Source organism: Equus caballus, chromosome X, assembly GCF_041296265.1.
Source record: "Equus caballus isolate H_3958 breed thoroughbred chromosome X, TB-T2T, whole genome shotgun sequence".
Classification (NCBI taxonomy): Eukaryota; Metazoa; Chordata; class Mammalia; order Perissodactyla; family Equidae; genus Equus; species Equus caballus.
Window position 1 is genome coordinate 116,063,188 of NC_091715.1, and position 15,940 is coordinate 116,079,127.

At 41.2% G+C, this 15,940-nt stretch overlaps 1 protein-coding gene across 1 annotated transcript in view; it reads left to right on the forward strand.

The window, feature by feature from the left end:
- UBE2A (ubiquitin conjugating enzyme E2 A) overlaps positions 1–14,113 on the forward strand; it is an 81,038-nt gene extending 66,925 nt beyond the window's left edge. The window contains exons 2-8 of the mRNA XM_001492266.7: positions 4,308–4,427; positions 5,069–5,307; positions 5,421–5,501; positions 5,895–5,920; positions 11,353–11,442; positions 12,450–12,538; positions 12,814–14,113. Coding sequence (XP_001492316.2) covers positions 4,407–4,427; positions 5,069–5,307; positions 5,421–5,501; positions 5,895–5,920; positions 11,353–11,442; positions 12,450–12,538; positions 12,814–12,942 — 675 coding nt within the window. The 5' untranslated portion in view covers positions 4,308–4,406 and the 3' untranslated portion in view covers positions 12,943–14,113. The remainder of the gene's footprint in view (positions 1–4,307; positions 4,428–5,068; positions 5,308–5,420; positions 5,502–5,894; positions 5,921–11,352; positions 11,443–12,449; positions 12,539–12,813) is intronic.
- The last annotated feature ends 1,827 nt before the right edge of the window (positions 14,114–15,940 follow it).

The following is a 15,940-nucleotide window of genomic DNA, read 5'->3' on the forward strand; positions in this document are numbered from 1 at the left end:
TGTTCTCAACTCTTTGAGCCACTATTCTCACTGAAAGGCTAATCGTCTTTAAAAAGTTTATTTTCCTGGACATATTTCTTTGGCTTCTGCAATCAAACACGGTTTAATTAACTCACCATCAGTAAATGGTTTTCCTTGCTTGGCTAACAAATGAGCCACTCAGAAACTCTGGCTGCAGCCTCATTTTCATTTTTATTTTTGTGAAGAGTTCTACTTTGATAAGATGTTCCATTTTAAACTTTCCAATTCTTCCATCCATTGCTTTCCTGCGAGTTGGGACACTGTGATTAGCATGTAGTTTGTTAATGTTGATGTATATTGTGTCCTTTTAGCAATGCTACAGTGTCATGTTGTAATAAACACGATGATTTGACATCTATTTGATAACCAAGTAATTTACACTCCACTGTGCCTTAAAAGCATGATATTCAAAATCCACTTTTATTTTCTTGTTTTAACATAACAGCTATGCACTTGTAATAAAAAAAAAACCAAGATATCACAATATGGTGATACACGTGGCACTCAAAACACTGTCAAGTCATAAACCACTGCGATTTGTAGCGCACTGACCAACAGTGTGAAGTGATGAGAGCGCCACATGTGGTCTATGTCACGGCTACTCAACTCTACCATTGTAGCACAAAAGCAGCCACAGACAATACATAACTGAAAGCATGTGGCTGTGTCCCAGTGAAACTTTATTTATAGACATTGAAATTTGAATTTCATATTGTCTTCATGCATCACGAAATATTACTAGATATTATTCTTCTTTTGAGTTTTTGAGCCACTTAAAAATATAGAAAACCATTCTTAGCTTGCAGGCCACAGGAAAAAAAGATGTCAGGTTGGATTTGGTTGTAGTTTGCTGGAAGATGTGGATGGTTTGATTGAATTCCCATGTGTAACACTGTTGCCATGTCTATTAGCTTCCTATTGCTGCTGTAACAAATTACCACAAGTTTAGTGGCTTAAGAAAACACAAATTTATTATCTTACAGTGCTGGAGGTCAGAAATCCAAAATCAATCTCACTGGTCTAAAGTCAAGATGTCTAGGGCTGGTCGCTCCTAGAGGCTCCAGGGGCAAATCCATTCCTTGCCTCTTCTAGCTTCTAGAAACTGCCAGCATCCCTTGGCTCCTTGGCTGGTGGTGTATCACTCCGGTCTCTGTTTCCATCATTTCTTGGCCTTCTCTTTGAACTTGGGCTCCTCCTTCCCTCTTATAAAGGACTATGATTACATCAGGCCTACCCATTTAATCCTGGATACTCTTCCCATTTCAAGATTCTTAATTTAACCACACCTGCAAAGTCCCTTCTGCCATATAAGGAAACATATTCACAGGTTCCAGAGATTAGGACATGGAGATTTTGGTGGTGGAGAGAAGACTCGAGAGCACTATTTAGCCTATCATGCCATGTCTTGGTTTCCCTTGCTTCAGCAATTCAGCCAGTAGTGAAATCCTATGTTTGTGGCCCTCATTTCCCCATTTCTCTGCCCTTCACTATTTTTCCCTTCTCTCTCCTCCTCCTCCTTCTACTTTTTCATCTCCACCCCCCCCCCCATTCTCTCCTTCTGTCCTAGGGGCTATAGATGGACAGCATACTACTGCTTTTATTGCCAAAAGCACGCACTGTGACAACTATTGTTTTCCATAAGTGATTCTCTTGACTTGTCTTCTGAGATTATTGGAGTCAAGAAAAAACTTTTGATTTTGTTTTCTGCTGTTTCTTAGTTGATGTTTGTACTAAATTTTATCAGTAGAAGTGGAAACTATATAGGAAAATAAAATTCCTTTGCCTCCAACAGAAATACAGCCTCACAAGCTGATAAGGTAGGAAATGATCGTTTATTTAGTCTCTCCCTCTAACCCAAAAACAGTTCAAGAAAATCACAATGTCTTCTGAATTTTGAAATCTTCATGAATGAAATCCCACAATTTTTCTAGTCATATATTCCCATATTTCACAGTCCTCCCTTTTAGGAAAATTCTCAAATCCTTGCCTGTGGACAATTTGGAATTTTTTATCTTCCCTGCAGCTGCATCGCTAGCACACTTTTCTTTAAATTGAAAAAGACTTCTAGTTTCTTGACCCCTGCTCTTGGTGGTGGGAGGCGGGATGCTTGGCTATGAAGAGGGTATTTCTTCAAGATGTCAAGGTGAAAAGGGGGTGGAAGGAATGCTTGGCCAACTCTGCTATAGTTAGTGTGTTCTAGCCTGATAATCATCTGTGCTGGAGAACAATCTTCTGTGTTGCATCTTGCTATGACAACCCTGCTTGTGATGAGGAATGAGGGGGCCCAGCGTTCCTGCAGTGCAATTCCATTGTGCAGTCAGGGAACGCTCTCCTCATAGCCTAGTGTCGTGGGGCTTCCAGACTGCTGGGTTCATGTTCCTGAGTTTTCTTGATTAGGTAGTCCAAGGAAGGGAGAGCAAAGTAGATTCAGAAAGCAGACAAGCCTACAATAAACTCACAGACATTTCCAGCCTTCAATCAATTTCAAATATTTACATCCAGTGGCAGGAGCTTCCCAGTCTCTTCCCCACTCTCCAGTGCAGTACATGCTGCTCCTCAGTAGGATGTTTTCAGTACATTTCTCAGGATTAATCACCTATAAAAGTTGCCTATCAAGCCTCCATTCCTCATCCTTGCACTTGAGGGCATCTTCTGTCACCTTCCCTTTTCTAAGCAGAGGTCTCATCATTTCCCATTAGCCACACTAATCTGCTTACTGTGCCCAGAACATGCTTTAGCTCCATGTCCTTGTTTGTGCTGTTGCCCTCACAGAAACTCCTTGAGTTCTTCTCTCCCAAGCCCTGCTTTCATCCTTTTTGAAACAAAGCTGAAATAGGCCCATTCCAGGAAGCTTGTTCTGAACCCACCAGACTGATGATTCCCCTGCCATGCAGTCCCTCAGTGTTTGCGGCTTCACAGGCTTCTGCTATGTATCTTGCTGCTGCTCTGGTAGGCAGAATTCTAAGATGATACCCCTTCCTCAAGATTCCTGGTCTGATGTACACACCCCTTTTTCCTGTTATTCAATCAAACACTAACCTAGGTTCTACTGTGGAGGAATTTTGCAGATGTAATTAAGGTCCCAAATCAGATGATTTTAAGATAAGGAGAGAACTGGGATGGGCCTGACCTAATCAGATAAGCCCTTAAAGTGAACGTGGCTCTTGCTAAAGAAAGAGATTCAAAGCATAAAAGGGATTTGATGGGAGAGAAATTTTCTGCTGCTGGCTTTGAAGATGGAGTAGGCCATGTGGCAAGTAATGTGGGTGACATTTAGGATCTGAGAATGATCCCTTGTGGACAGCCAGTGAGGAAATGGGGGCCTGAGTCCTACAACCACAAGGAGCTAAACTTGGCCAACAACTTGCGGTAATTTGTGAAGCAGCAAAAGAAAACTAATGCACTTGCTTTGGTAGATCTTGCTTTTATTGATTTCATATGTGTGTACTAGTGACTGCAAGTTCCTAGATGAGAGGAAAAGGAGGTTTTCACATATTTTTGTATGCCCTTTCCACCATGGCCATAATGTGATACTATTAGGGAGACTTGCCTTAACTGATATGTTGGAGTTAATAGGAGATATAAATCCTTGCCCATGGAGGTACCTGTTGTTAAGCAGCAGCTAGAATTACTACCATTGTCAAATGCCTCCTGCTCCCATGTTAGAAACAAATCTCTGCACGTCTGATATCTTCTGGACATCTTCACCCGGGTGTCTCACCAGTCCCATGAACTCAGTAAGTCCCCAAATTTCATCTGCCAAAATTGTCCCTCCCCCTCTATTCCCTAATTCTCTTAATGGCACTTCAAGCCCCCAGTTATCTTCAAACCCCAATTATGGTTGATTCCTTCCTCTCTCTTGCCCCCCCCTCCCCATTCAACTGTTGCCAAGTCCTCCCCATTCATCCCCTCCTCTCCATTTTTATCATCACTGCCTGGTTCAGGATCTCTCGCTTAGAATACTTCAAGAGTCTCCTGGCTGCTCTCCTGGAGCCCATCTCCGATTAGCACAGCTCTAATCATGTTGCTTCTCTGCTCAACCACCTTCCAAGGAATCCATTAGCTTGGCATTCAAAACTCTCCAGGACTTAACTCAGACCTACTTTTCTCATATTTTCAAAAATTCTTAAATGAGTATGTTGCCTCCCTTCTAGGTTGTTTTGGGTTGAGCTTTAAAAATTATTCTTCAAAACTGTTATGGCTTTTGCAGGTCCACGTACTAACTGAGACTCTTCCCCGCAGCCCGCAGCTTTTTCACGCGCATCTTACTGTTGCTTTTCCTTCAGACTCACCGCCCCTTCAGTTCTCTGCAGTCGGATATTCTCATACCTTGGATTCTTCTGAACATATAGTAGCCGCTTGGCTTGTTGAACTGCCAAGGGGAAATGTGGTTCCAGAGCCAAATTGTGAGTGCCCAGAGCTAAAACCTCATTCTGTCCGCCTTAAGCTCTCATCCCCTTCCCCCAGGACACACAACACCATTGTATTCTGCTTTGGGGTGATCAATTGGCCTAAATGTTAGGACCCGAATCCCGCATCTTCATGCTCTGGAAAAGGGATTCACAGCCCACTTTCGTAGTCGAGGCCGATTTGTTCTTCCGATCTTCAGTGATTTTACCCAGTCACACACACTCCTCCCCAGTCTCCTGTGTCCGCAGGAGGTGTGCATCCTAGAGTTCCCGCTTTTTGATAATCGGTTTTGCCTCCGCCCACTCCCTCCTCCTCTAGTTTGGAACTTCATCCTACTCCCACCATCCACAGTGCGCCCTTTAATAAGTGATCTGGTCTCAAAAAAAAAGATAGAAAAAGAAAACAGAAGAAAGCTTCCCAGGGTTCGTCTTCGACTTGGCAGGTGGAGATGGACCCCTTCCACCACGAAATCCTAGTGAATTACAGGCTTTTGTTCGCCCCGCCGCTTGCCTCTCACCCCAGGACCGCCCGGCGCTCGCCGCCTCCCGCTGGGGTTTAATGACCTCAGCAACTTTCCTCCCCCACCCCCCCCCCGTCTTGGTACGGCCGGTCCGGCTCCCCCCACCCTTCCTTCCAGGTTGGTTCAGCCCCGGTCTACTCCGGGGTGGTGCTTAGCCGGCGCCAGACCGACCCTCGACTTCGGAGAGGCAGTGCCGTTCCTCTGGGAGCTTCCTCGTCGGCTTCTTCGGCTTCTTCAGCCTCCTCGGCCTCCTCAGCCACCGCGGGGAGCCGAGACCTCGGTGTATGCCCCACTCCTGACCCCGCTAGAGCTATGTCCACCCCGGCTCGGCGGCGCCTTATGCGGGACTTCAAGAGGTAACTGACAGGGCCGGCGCCGAGGCCGGGGCTGCCGGCCGGGGCGGGCGGGGCGGGCGGGGGGGCGCGGCCGCGAGTGCCGGATGGCGGGTCCCCTGTCTGTGTCTCCGAAGGTTGCAGGAGGATCCTCCGGCCGGAGTCAGCGGGGCCCCGTCCGAGAACAACATAATGGTTTGGAACGCGGTCATTTTCGGGTGAGTCTGCGTTCCGGGTGGGGCCGAGGGATGGGGCGGCGGGCTGGCTCCGTGTGCCCTCCGGGACGGGCCCCTGGCGAAGGCGGAGGGCCGAGGGGAGGTGTTTGAGTCTGGCAGGGCCTAGGCGCCTCCCCGGAGCCTGTGCCTCGATTAGCTCAGTTCCCGCTGCCAGGGGAACCGTTTGGGGTTCTTAGGGGGGCGGGGCGGGGAGTGGTGGCGTTTAGGCGCGGCGGCCTGTACTGTGTGCCTGAGCCCGAAACATCTATTTGTCGTGGCTTTGCGACCCAGGAGAGGGTGGAGTTGGCTGAGCTTGGAATAGCCATCTCCTAAGATGAACCAGGGAGATGGAAGCCCCTTAAGCAGGAATTGACTCTTTTTTTCTCTGTGTTGCAGGCCTGAAGGGACCCCGTTTGAGGATGGTAAGAGAATTTCTTTACCCACCTTTCAGGAGCCTGATCAGCTGGGGAAAGGGTTCTCAGTCCTCCTGGAACTGCCTCCTACTTAGGAACCAGCTTCTCCCTAGCCTCTGCCTACTAAAGGCTTGAGTGGAATCCAATATGTGGCAGGTTGTTCTGGCGATTGTCCGCTTGCCTACAACTGCATCTTTTTTCTTGCTTGCTTCTTTTTAAAAAAAAAATCTGGGTAAGGCAATCACGTTTTAAAAGGCACATCATAGCACTGATGTTAACGGATTTTGAGGTTTGGGCTGTGATCCTGCTAAATTCAGCCCCCTCATCAAGATACTGAGTTAATATCCACCCAACCACTTGCTGATAGACTCAGAGATCCCGGAGACCATCTGGTTCAGAATTCTACCACAAAGGTGGAAACTGTGTTCAGCAGGTGCTTAATGTGTGTTTGTTGGATGTTGAATGGATGCCAGAATCCCTTGCTCACACTATCTGGTTTCTACAATTTGGCATCGAATGCCTGTCAGCCTCACTGCTCTAAGATGGTCTTTAATGGCACCTTTACTGGCCAGTTTGAGTATAATATTGTTTCTTCTTTTTAAATGAGTTTTCAGTGTGTGCTTTTATCAAGACTTCATGGTCAGTAATCTCAAAACAGCTTCAGAATTGAGGGTAGCTTTAATGTATGTATTCTCTTGGCCAGTGTCCAACCTACTTGAAGGTACTACATGTATCTATGGCTGCGTGATTTTTCAATGGATTTAGGTTAGACTTTTAAAAACACACACGTTAATTGCTTTTTAAGGATTTTTTTAAACTTTCTATTTTGAGGTAATTATAGTGTCATGTGCAATTGTAATAAATAATAATAATAATAGAGACCCTGCATACCCTTCCCCCCACTCCCCCTCTCCATTGGTAACTTCTTGAATGACTATACTACAATATCACAACCAGGAAATGGACACTGATGGAGTTTATGTGCATTCAATTGTGTGTGTGTGTAGTTGTTTTTGAAAGTTTAATACATTTAAAAGATGATTAAAAGTATTTGAACTACTGATTGACATCTTTAATATTTAAGACTTTTTTAAAAGGAGAGGATCTTTCTGTTGTTTTTTTTTTTTAATCAATGACATATTCCTTTGGTCACATAATATTTGATACACGCACATGCACATAACTCAGTTTGAAGGTGGGAACAAAAACATTTCTGCAAACTACCAGTACATCCTTAGGTGGTGGAGTCAGATTGCTTTTTGATGCTACCAGCCCACAAGATGTAGTGAGATAGGTCAATATCAACCAATTATACAATTTGTCTCCAATACTCAGATTTTCCTAGGACACTACAGACAGTCACCTCAATACTTTTAGCTTCCTCTCTACCTTCACTCCGTGAGTAAAGATCAGTGCTCTTCATTGCTGCCGTAAAAAGGCATGACAGCAGGAGAGAGTGATTCTAAAGACATACCACTTTGGTGCAGTTAAGCATATGAACTGATCCATAGCAGGAGCTAGCTAGACTTAATTCTCCCCCCCTAGATTGCTGCTAGTTCTTCCTCCCTGAGCTTTGTGTGCAGATTAACTGTGTATTTGCTTTAGCTTTCACAGACTTTGTTTTCGTTGGCTTCTTTGTTTCCTCCTGGTTTTATTCAGACTGCCTCACCCCGGGCACAGCTTTATTCACAGTACATCACTTTGCTGGAGGTTGGCTACTTAAATATTTCAAGGGTGCTTCTGTTGTTTTAAGTGGTATGAATTGAAAAGGTACTTATGGAATCCATTATCTACCTGGACCTTCCCCCTTGACATTACTGGCTCTATTTTTGATGATGTGTATCTCCATCCTGGCATTACTGAAAGGAATTACTCGGGCTAAATGAGAGTACCCTTTTCTGATTCATTTGGTTGAGCAGTGTGCTATCCATAGATGCTTCTTCAGGTGTCTAGAACACTGACCGTGGCTACAAAATAATATCTTTGACCATTCGAAAATACCTCTTATTTACAGTTAGGGAATTTACTGGAAAAGACTGATTAGGGATAAGTGGCATAGTTGATTTTGCTCTTTCCAATCTATCGTATATATTGACAGCCCCAAAACTACTTTTTCTGCTTCCTTGTAAACCTTTTGTCATGAAAGCTTCTGGAACAGCCAGGCCCTAGCTAAAGAGATGAAATCTTAAGAAAAGGAAGTCTTAAACGTATTTTAACTTCACACACTTGAAGTAAGACGAGTATGTTCCTGAGAGCTTACACTATAAACAGAACATTGGGGGGTTGGTATGGATGCTGAATACAAAGGCTATGGAATAAACTATTCTCCATCACATCATCTAAAAATTGTTAATAGACACAGTAAGATACTAGTATTTGCTTTTTATAATAGGTGCCTTCTTAAGAATTTGGTGTCTTTTTAAAAAGGAAACACTTAAAATCTACTAAGGGTGTTTTAAGGTAAATAAATCCTATGACGAAGAGTATTTTGGTTTTATCTTAAAATCCGAATTTTCAGTCATCCAAACAATTTTTAAGTACGTGATCTTTGCTTTCTCCTCAGGGGTCACAAACTCGTGGCCAAATGGCAAAAAAAACCTACAGGTGTTTTCTTTGCCAACGCAATATTCTAAAAATTTGAATTTGTGAATATCTTTAGGTGGAAAATACACTGTCTAGTTTAACCATATCACTACCTATTGCCATACACCAGCCAGTGAACACTTTTATTTAATTTTCCTGGTTCCTATGTATAGATGGATTGATACTTTCCTTACAATGTTGTGGCCTCCTCAGGAAGATGAAAAAAATCAGTACAGATTGTGTACAACACTGGTGAGGCTTAAGTTTTCAGTAATTTTAAAGCCTAGTCTTCTAAATTTTCAGAGGATAAACTCTAGTCTCAATTGTGTGATATTAATGATAGGATTTTAAATTTCCGTAACATTTGTTTGGGATCTCAGAAAGTGCATTGAGGGTTGTACTGAAGAGGTTCTGATTGTTGAATGTAGCTAAAAGTATGAAATACCCCCTTTTAGATGTGTACTTTGAATAAGATTTGGGTAGGTCCTAAGTTACATTCAGGTAGACATAAGCAGGTTGTTTCACTTCTCAAGACATTAAATGAGCTGTTTTAACAGACCCGATTAACTTCCTTGGTGGCCAGGTAACCACCTTGTTGAACTTCTGGGCAGGTATTAGGCCGAAAGCTCACATGGAGGGCTTTGTGAGCCACCAGCACATGTACCCAACTTGCATTCAACTGTGACTGTTGGATGTAGATGAGAAAGAAAATACTATTGAACATATGAGTTCATTAACTGCGTGTTTCTTACTGATAGGGAAGTTTGGCTTTTTGGGTTTTACCTCCATCAGCTGGGTCTAGAGATGTGAAATTTTAGGATTATTGTAGCTAGAATATTTGTGGAGCACTTACTTTGTGTCACAACCTCACAACAGTGTTATGTGGTGGGTCCTATTGTCAACCCCATTTTACAGACGAGGAACTTGAGGTTTACTCAAGTTGAGCAGCTTCCCTGAGGTTTCACAACTAGTAAAGAGCAAAGCAAGGATGTGAGCCCAGCTCGGTCTGACTGCAGAGCCCGTGCCCATTGCCACTCCGCTGCCCTGCTCCCCCTTAGGCCTGGCTCATGTGTGGCTTCACCACCTTTAGGGATCATATTTAATGACGGTTTTCATTTAAAGTACCTAGGCTCTCTGTGTACTCTTACATCTGCCCAATTTGGGAGCAATTCCTTGATGATATCAGATTTCAACATTGAGCCAAGTGTTTACACTTGAGATACATGAGGAAGCTCAGAGTTTTGACCTAACACTCATTCCCACTTTCTCTTGCGTATTAGAATATCAGTAGTACTGAAAAGGAAGAACTATGCTTTCTCCCTCAAAAAGAGGAGGGTTTATGACCAGGTGGTGGTAAAGGTGAAGTTTGTTCTGACGGACTATAGCATGTTTGTCCATTCCAAATATTTTACTGTTTGTCCTTAGTTATAAAATACCTAGTTCAGATCTGGCTTTCAAAGAGTTCAGGGAGTAACACTAGTTTGGGAATATTTCTCTATATGTTGAATTTTAATTTATTCTGAAACTTTGTGACACATGTTCACACCAAGGGCAACTTTGTTAGTGACTTGTTCTTGTGAGCGCGCTGGTGGGAAACAGACTTTTTGGTGGTGTTATATATAATAGATCTAGCTGTAGAACGATTGTAATCTTCTCTGTTTTTCTTAAGTGGTGATAAACCTATTAAAGGAAGCAAGGAGGAAATAAATTGCTAACTCTGAAGGAATCAGTAGCAAATGATACTCTATCTGAAGCGTGGTCTATTAGAATAAGTAATTTAAACGGACCAGAGTAATACAGTGGAACATGCATCCCCTTATACCAGTTAGTAACTGATCCCATAAGTTTACTTGAAGAGATTTCAGTCAGGAAAAGACAGTCGCCCAATTGTTTTCTTGAATTTATTAAACCCAATTAAAAATAACATTTTGAAGGAAATAATCTCCCCAAATCACATCCTACAGTTGTTGAGTGAGATCCAGTGTGTCCATTCCTTGTAGATAAGTCTATAACCTAGTATGCTTTAGGGCCTCCCAATACCTTAGTTGACACGTATTCAAGTAAAATAAATCCATTTCAATAGTAGCCTAAACAAACATCATTAAAAAGATAAATTTGCTGGAGACATGAATGCAATCTAATGTGATTTTTAAATTATTTCTGCCATTAATTCCCTCCATTAGTGTGAATAATTGAGTTGATTTTATAGTGAATTAGCTTGTGAGTCATACTTAAGGGTTTTTGAGAGGGACTATGAAGTTTTTTCTGGCTTACATTCAGTTGTTTTCGTTATGGAGTGAGTTTTACATGAAAAGGAACCATTGAACACTTTTATACTTATTCCCTTCTATTTTAAAAAGAATTTGATTATTCATTTGTATTTCTAGCATTGGCTTTTGAACCTTTGTACTCTCATTTTTCTAGTCCATTTAAAGATCACTGGAGAGTTTAAGATGGCAGCTGATTAAAATAGGCCTTTAAGGTCTTTCAGTCTTCTAAAAGAGAAGGCCAAATTTTGGCTCTAGTTTTTTGTGATTTTAGGAATGTCTTCACAATGTACAGTGGCTAAAGTTATCCTGCAGGCAGTAATTTTGAGTTTCAGGTGGCTGTGTTTAAGTTTGAGGGAGAATAATGGCAAAAAAAAAAAACAAATCCCCTCAGGTGCTGGTTCTTACAGTTCTGTCCATTTTTAGAGCAGCTCCTGGAGCTCTGTCTCTTACCTGGTCTCACTTTCCTCTCTACCCTCTATCTTTACATTCTGTCTTTTAATACTTGAAAAAAGTCATGTAGCATTAAAAACAAAGTGCTGCTGAACAGTGATAACTATATTTTCTTAAACCTTTCTTTTCTAACTACAGGAACATTTAAGCTGACAATAGAATTCACTGAAGAATATCCAAATAAACCACCTACGGTTAGATTTGTCTCCAAGATGTTTCATCCAAATGGCAAGTATCACTTTGAACGTGGTATTTTAAACGATTATACTTTTTATTATGGAGGTATTCCACATTTCCCATTTATCTGTCTGCAGTACCTGAGTATTTGCTTAGGCATCTTGCTGTTTCCTGGAAACTGAACTTGTTCCTGGTAGTCCATTGCTGTCTCGATCTTTAGTCCTAGAACTGAAGCAGTGAAGGTCCCCCTTTGCTGGGAGTCTGAGAGCCTCCTGCTTTTCATGATTTTTACCATTTACTTATTAAACAAAAATAAGGATGCTCTTTAGGTTTCTTTCCTTTTAATGTTAGGCCAGATTGGGGTAGTCTTGTGTTGTAATTATTTTCACTAGCGTTTAGAACAGTCATTTTCAACTTTGGATGCAGATCAGAATTACTATGGAACATTTTAAAAATATAGATGTCCTGGCCCCACTCCAGACCTACTGAATGTCAGATTCTGTGGTTGAGGGCCAAGTGTATAGTGTATTGGAAAAGTGCCACAGGTGATTCTAACTTACATTTTGCTTTTTTTTCCTAGTAGTAAGCCTAGGACAGCTTGCCTTTTATTCAGGTTAATAAAGTATTTTCCAGGGTCTCGGGTATTTTTAGCTTCATGCCAAAATGAAACCTTGTGAACTCTGAGCTATCTTTTGTTACTTCAGATAGGAGATATAGTTCACAAATTTGGTGGAATGAATTTCCCACAAGTCTTTGGATGGGTAGGGACTCTGTTAGGAAACGTGTATGATTTCCTGGATAATACATCAGTCTTTTCAGAAGAATGAGCACTAAGTATCTTCCAGTTTTATACCGATTACATTTGACATTCTCTGATCATCCTGATTCTGTCACTAGTAATGATTATGACTCTTCGTTTTAGGAAGGGAACTGAGAAGCAGCTTAGGAATCTTTTCAAACCTCAAAGCCAAAGTATTCTTGACTATATTTGTCTTGACTACGATGTTAACATCTTAATGGTTTTGTTATGTTTAACATGCCTTCTTCTTTGCTCTTAGTCTATGCAGATGGTAGTATATGTCTGGACATACTTCAGAACCGTTGGAGTCCAACCTATGATGTGTCTTCCATTTTAACATCCATACAGGTGAATATTCCTTAATGTGACTAACTGTGGCCTTTGATATGTTTATATTAGCAATTGAATTGTTTTTGAAAGTCATAACTTAAGGTAAAAGGCCAGTCATTACGACCCAAACCCCCAGAAAACATATGTATTTGCCTAACCCCTAGCAGATTAATGTAACTCTAAGTTAGTATGCCAAGAGCAAATTTAGCTGTTTCTTAGGACAATTCAATTGTGTTTTGAATATATATATATATTGCATTGAGGAACTGACCTTTTACAAATTGTCTCTATAGTCTCTATTGGATGAACCCAATCCCAATAGTCCAGCAAACAGCCAGGCTGCTCAGCTGTACCAGGAGAACAAGCGGGAATATGAAAAACGTGTTTCTGCGATAGTAGAACAGAGCTGGCGTGATTGTTGACCCGGGTGCAGCAAAAGAAGAGGCTGGTCACAAGAAAAATATATATTGATGTGTTTGTCACCTTCCTATTCCTCAGTGTCATTACATTTACTTTATTAAAAGCAAAATAGCTGTTGTGCTGTTTCCATCTTCCCTTCCCAAGCTTTCCCTACCCCTTCTCCCCTCTCCTTGAACATCAGAAAACACCCTCTATGAGATCAAATGTACTGTACCTGGGTTACGTGCAAAAATTCCTAATGCTTAATTCCTTTTCTGTTGTCTCTCACCTCCAGTTTTAGGGCAGTATTGTGTTACTGTACTTCACACTGAGCTTTTAAAATGAATTGTTAGACAAGTGGTGCTTATGCGTAGCTTGATGACCAGGATGTTATTTTTAACAAAATGACTGCTGAAGTGTTTCATCCTGGCTGGTTCTTCACTTGTGTTGGAGTGAGCAGTGAATGTTTGGAATATGGCCTATAGAAAACAGGGAAACAAATCCATATAAACATCTATTTTGGAAGAGCAATGGAGCTAAAAATGCTATGATACTAAGATCTAACCAATATGAATTACAAGACGGTTGTTACTGGTAGGAAGGAGACTGTTAAAGGACTCGGCCAAAGGAGTGCAGCAATTGTAGTAACCAACACATCCTCTCCTTGCAAGAGTCACTGGGCACACCCACGCTAAGTTTCAGAATACCTAAGGCTTCTGGGTTTTTACTTTTTAAAGAGGTGTGGGAGCAGAGGAATGGAAACAATCATTAGTTTTTAAGCTAGGGAAGGTTGGAGATCCTTTAATCTTTTTAAAGGAGCAGTGCTACCCTAGATAAACTTACAATCCCCCATTGGTTTTTAGAGTTTTAATTAACTCACGGAAGGGAGCCTATCTGTGGGAAACTCTTTTCCACTCAAATCCTGAGTTAATGCTGCATGCTTTAGTTTTTCCTTCACTTTCAGTATTATAAGAACCTTACAGTCAACGTTTGCAATCTTTCTTTGGCTATCTATACGTTAGATAGACAGTACCTTTAAGTAGCAGAGTGGGACAAGCTTGTAAATGTTTTGTCTGATGTTCCATTGTCAACTTTTGTGCATTTATCACTCTTCTAAATCTAACTTTGCACAAGTAACCCATGTAAAAAATGTACATTTTTCAAAACTTGTAAATAAAAATAACCTTAAAAGTTTGTAGTCAAGGTATAATTATATTTTAGCTCAGTATGAACTTTTAGTATTAGCTTACTAGAATCTCATCTATTCAATTCCTCCCTTAAACATTATGGTAAAAGCAAAAATACAGATTCTGGAAGAGGGAAAAGAGAAGAGTAGATACTGTTGGAGAGGACATTTTTTTCTTTTCAGTCATAAGTGTTAGTTTTTTTTTTTACATTTTAACAGAATGTAAAGTATTCAGTAAAACAAAGTTACTTCAGCACATATTATGGTCAATCAAGGGAATGAAATTGTGGTAAGGGGAGAGAATAGACAAACGTGGATATTTACCAGCACCCTCAGAGCCTAAGATCTAACTTGGTGATCCTGAAATTCCATCTCTTAAAGCCCTAGCTTAAAAACAAAGAGCACCAAGCTACTATAAAATGGTATTTTTAGATCCATGTAAAGTTTGAAAGTACAGGTATCCTCAATCTTATCTTGTTTAAACAAAACTCTTCTCAGGAGAAACCTATCTCACTTTAAAGAGACAAGGACAGTGACTTTGTGGAAACTCGCACCTCTTTACTTGTTTGGGGTCTAAATGAAATGAAACTAAGTCCTTAAGGTGTACGTACCCCCTCACCCTTTAAGACATGCCACTGGAAGGAGCCTCAGTGCAGGGGAGTTCATTCTACACTGACCACCACATTAATTGGTTTGTTTCACCTAGGAGCAACACCTTTAAATGTGCTTAATATTTTCCCTCAAGTCCATGTCTGCGTCAAAGTAGAACCACACTCAACTGGTCTTTATTTGGTAGGTTAGTTTTACAGTAACTTTTTCATCCTACTGTGGCTGGGTCCCTTAGTGACACTGCTGATCATACTTGAAAAAATTTAAGGTGAGATCAGGTATGTGCAGATTTAATCATTTTTTTCTTCTGTACACCTCCTGAGAAACACTACTCCCAATCTCTTTCATGAGATAATCCTTTTAAAACCTTACAAGAGTCAACAAGCTGACCTCCCAAAGCATCACACCCATGTCAAAGGCACCACAAACCATTCGACTGTTTAATGCTAATTTGCCTTTTTTTTTTTTTTACAGTTTTTTTACAAATGGCACAGGCTGCCCACATAGAATTATAGCAATAATTATAAAGTTAACTAAAACAGATTTGCGAGGTCCCTTTTCAAATGGCAGTCAGATTTGAACTTGAGTCTTCAATTCTGCACCTGCTGATGTGGGGAAGGGGGCATGACGGGACCAAAGCTGCAATTAGAGTCCTTTATTTAGGACCCATCTCCAGCTTCAGGGGTTACTCATAGCGAAGTGAACACATTGCATACTACTAAAAAAAGAAGCCCAACAGAATGCATGAAATTTCCATTCATTTTGCAATCAGAGGAGGGAAAAATCTAAAAAGCAGATCTGTGAGACTCAATGCTATGTCTGTAACTGAAAGCAGAGGAAATTCCTCAGCATAACATACTTAAGTCATTCAAATGAAACTGCTCACGTACCTGTACAGGTTTCATAGCAAGGTTACCGGGTCAAAAATGACTGCTATTTCAAAGAGAGGGAAAATAGAGGACCCAACAAAAAGGGGACAAAATAAAACAGCAACGTTGTCAGCAGCTTATTCTTGCTGAACCCATTTCTCAACATATTTTACTGTCGACTAGACTTAAGTGGCTTTGCCCTAATTCCACATCAATACCAAAGCTAATCTAAGAAGTTAGGAAATCTGGACCCTCAAATCCAGGAACCAAATTGGTGTATACTTGGCCCAATTATTTGGGAGTCTTCACTTAAGCACATTAATATTCTGTTCTGTTGAACTTACTTAAGCATTTACA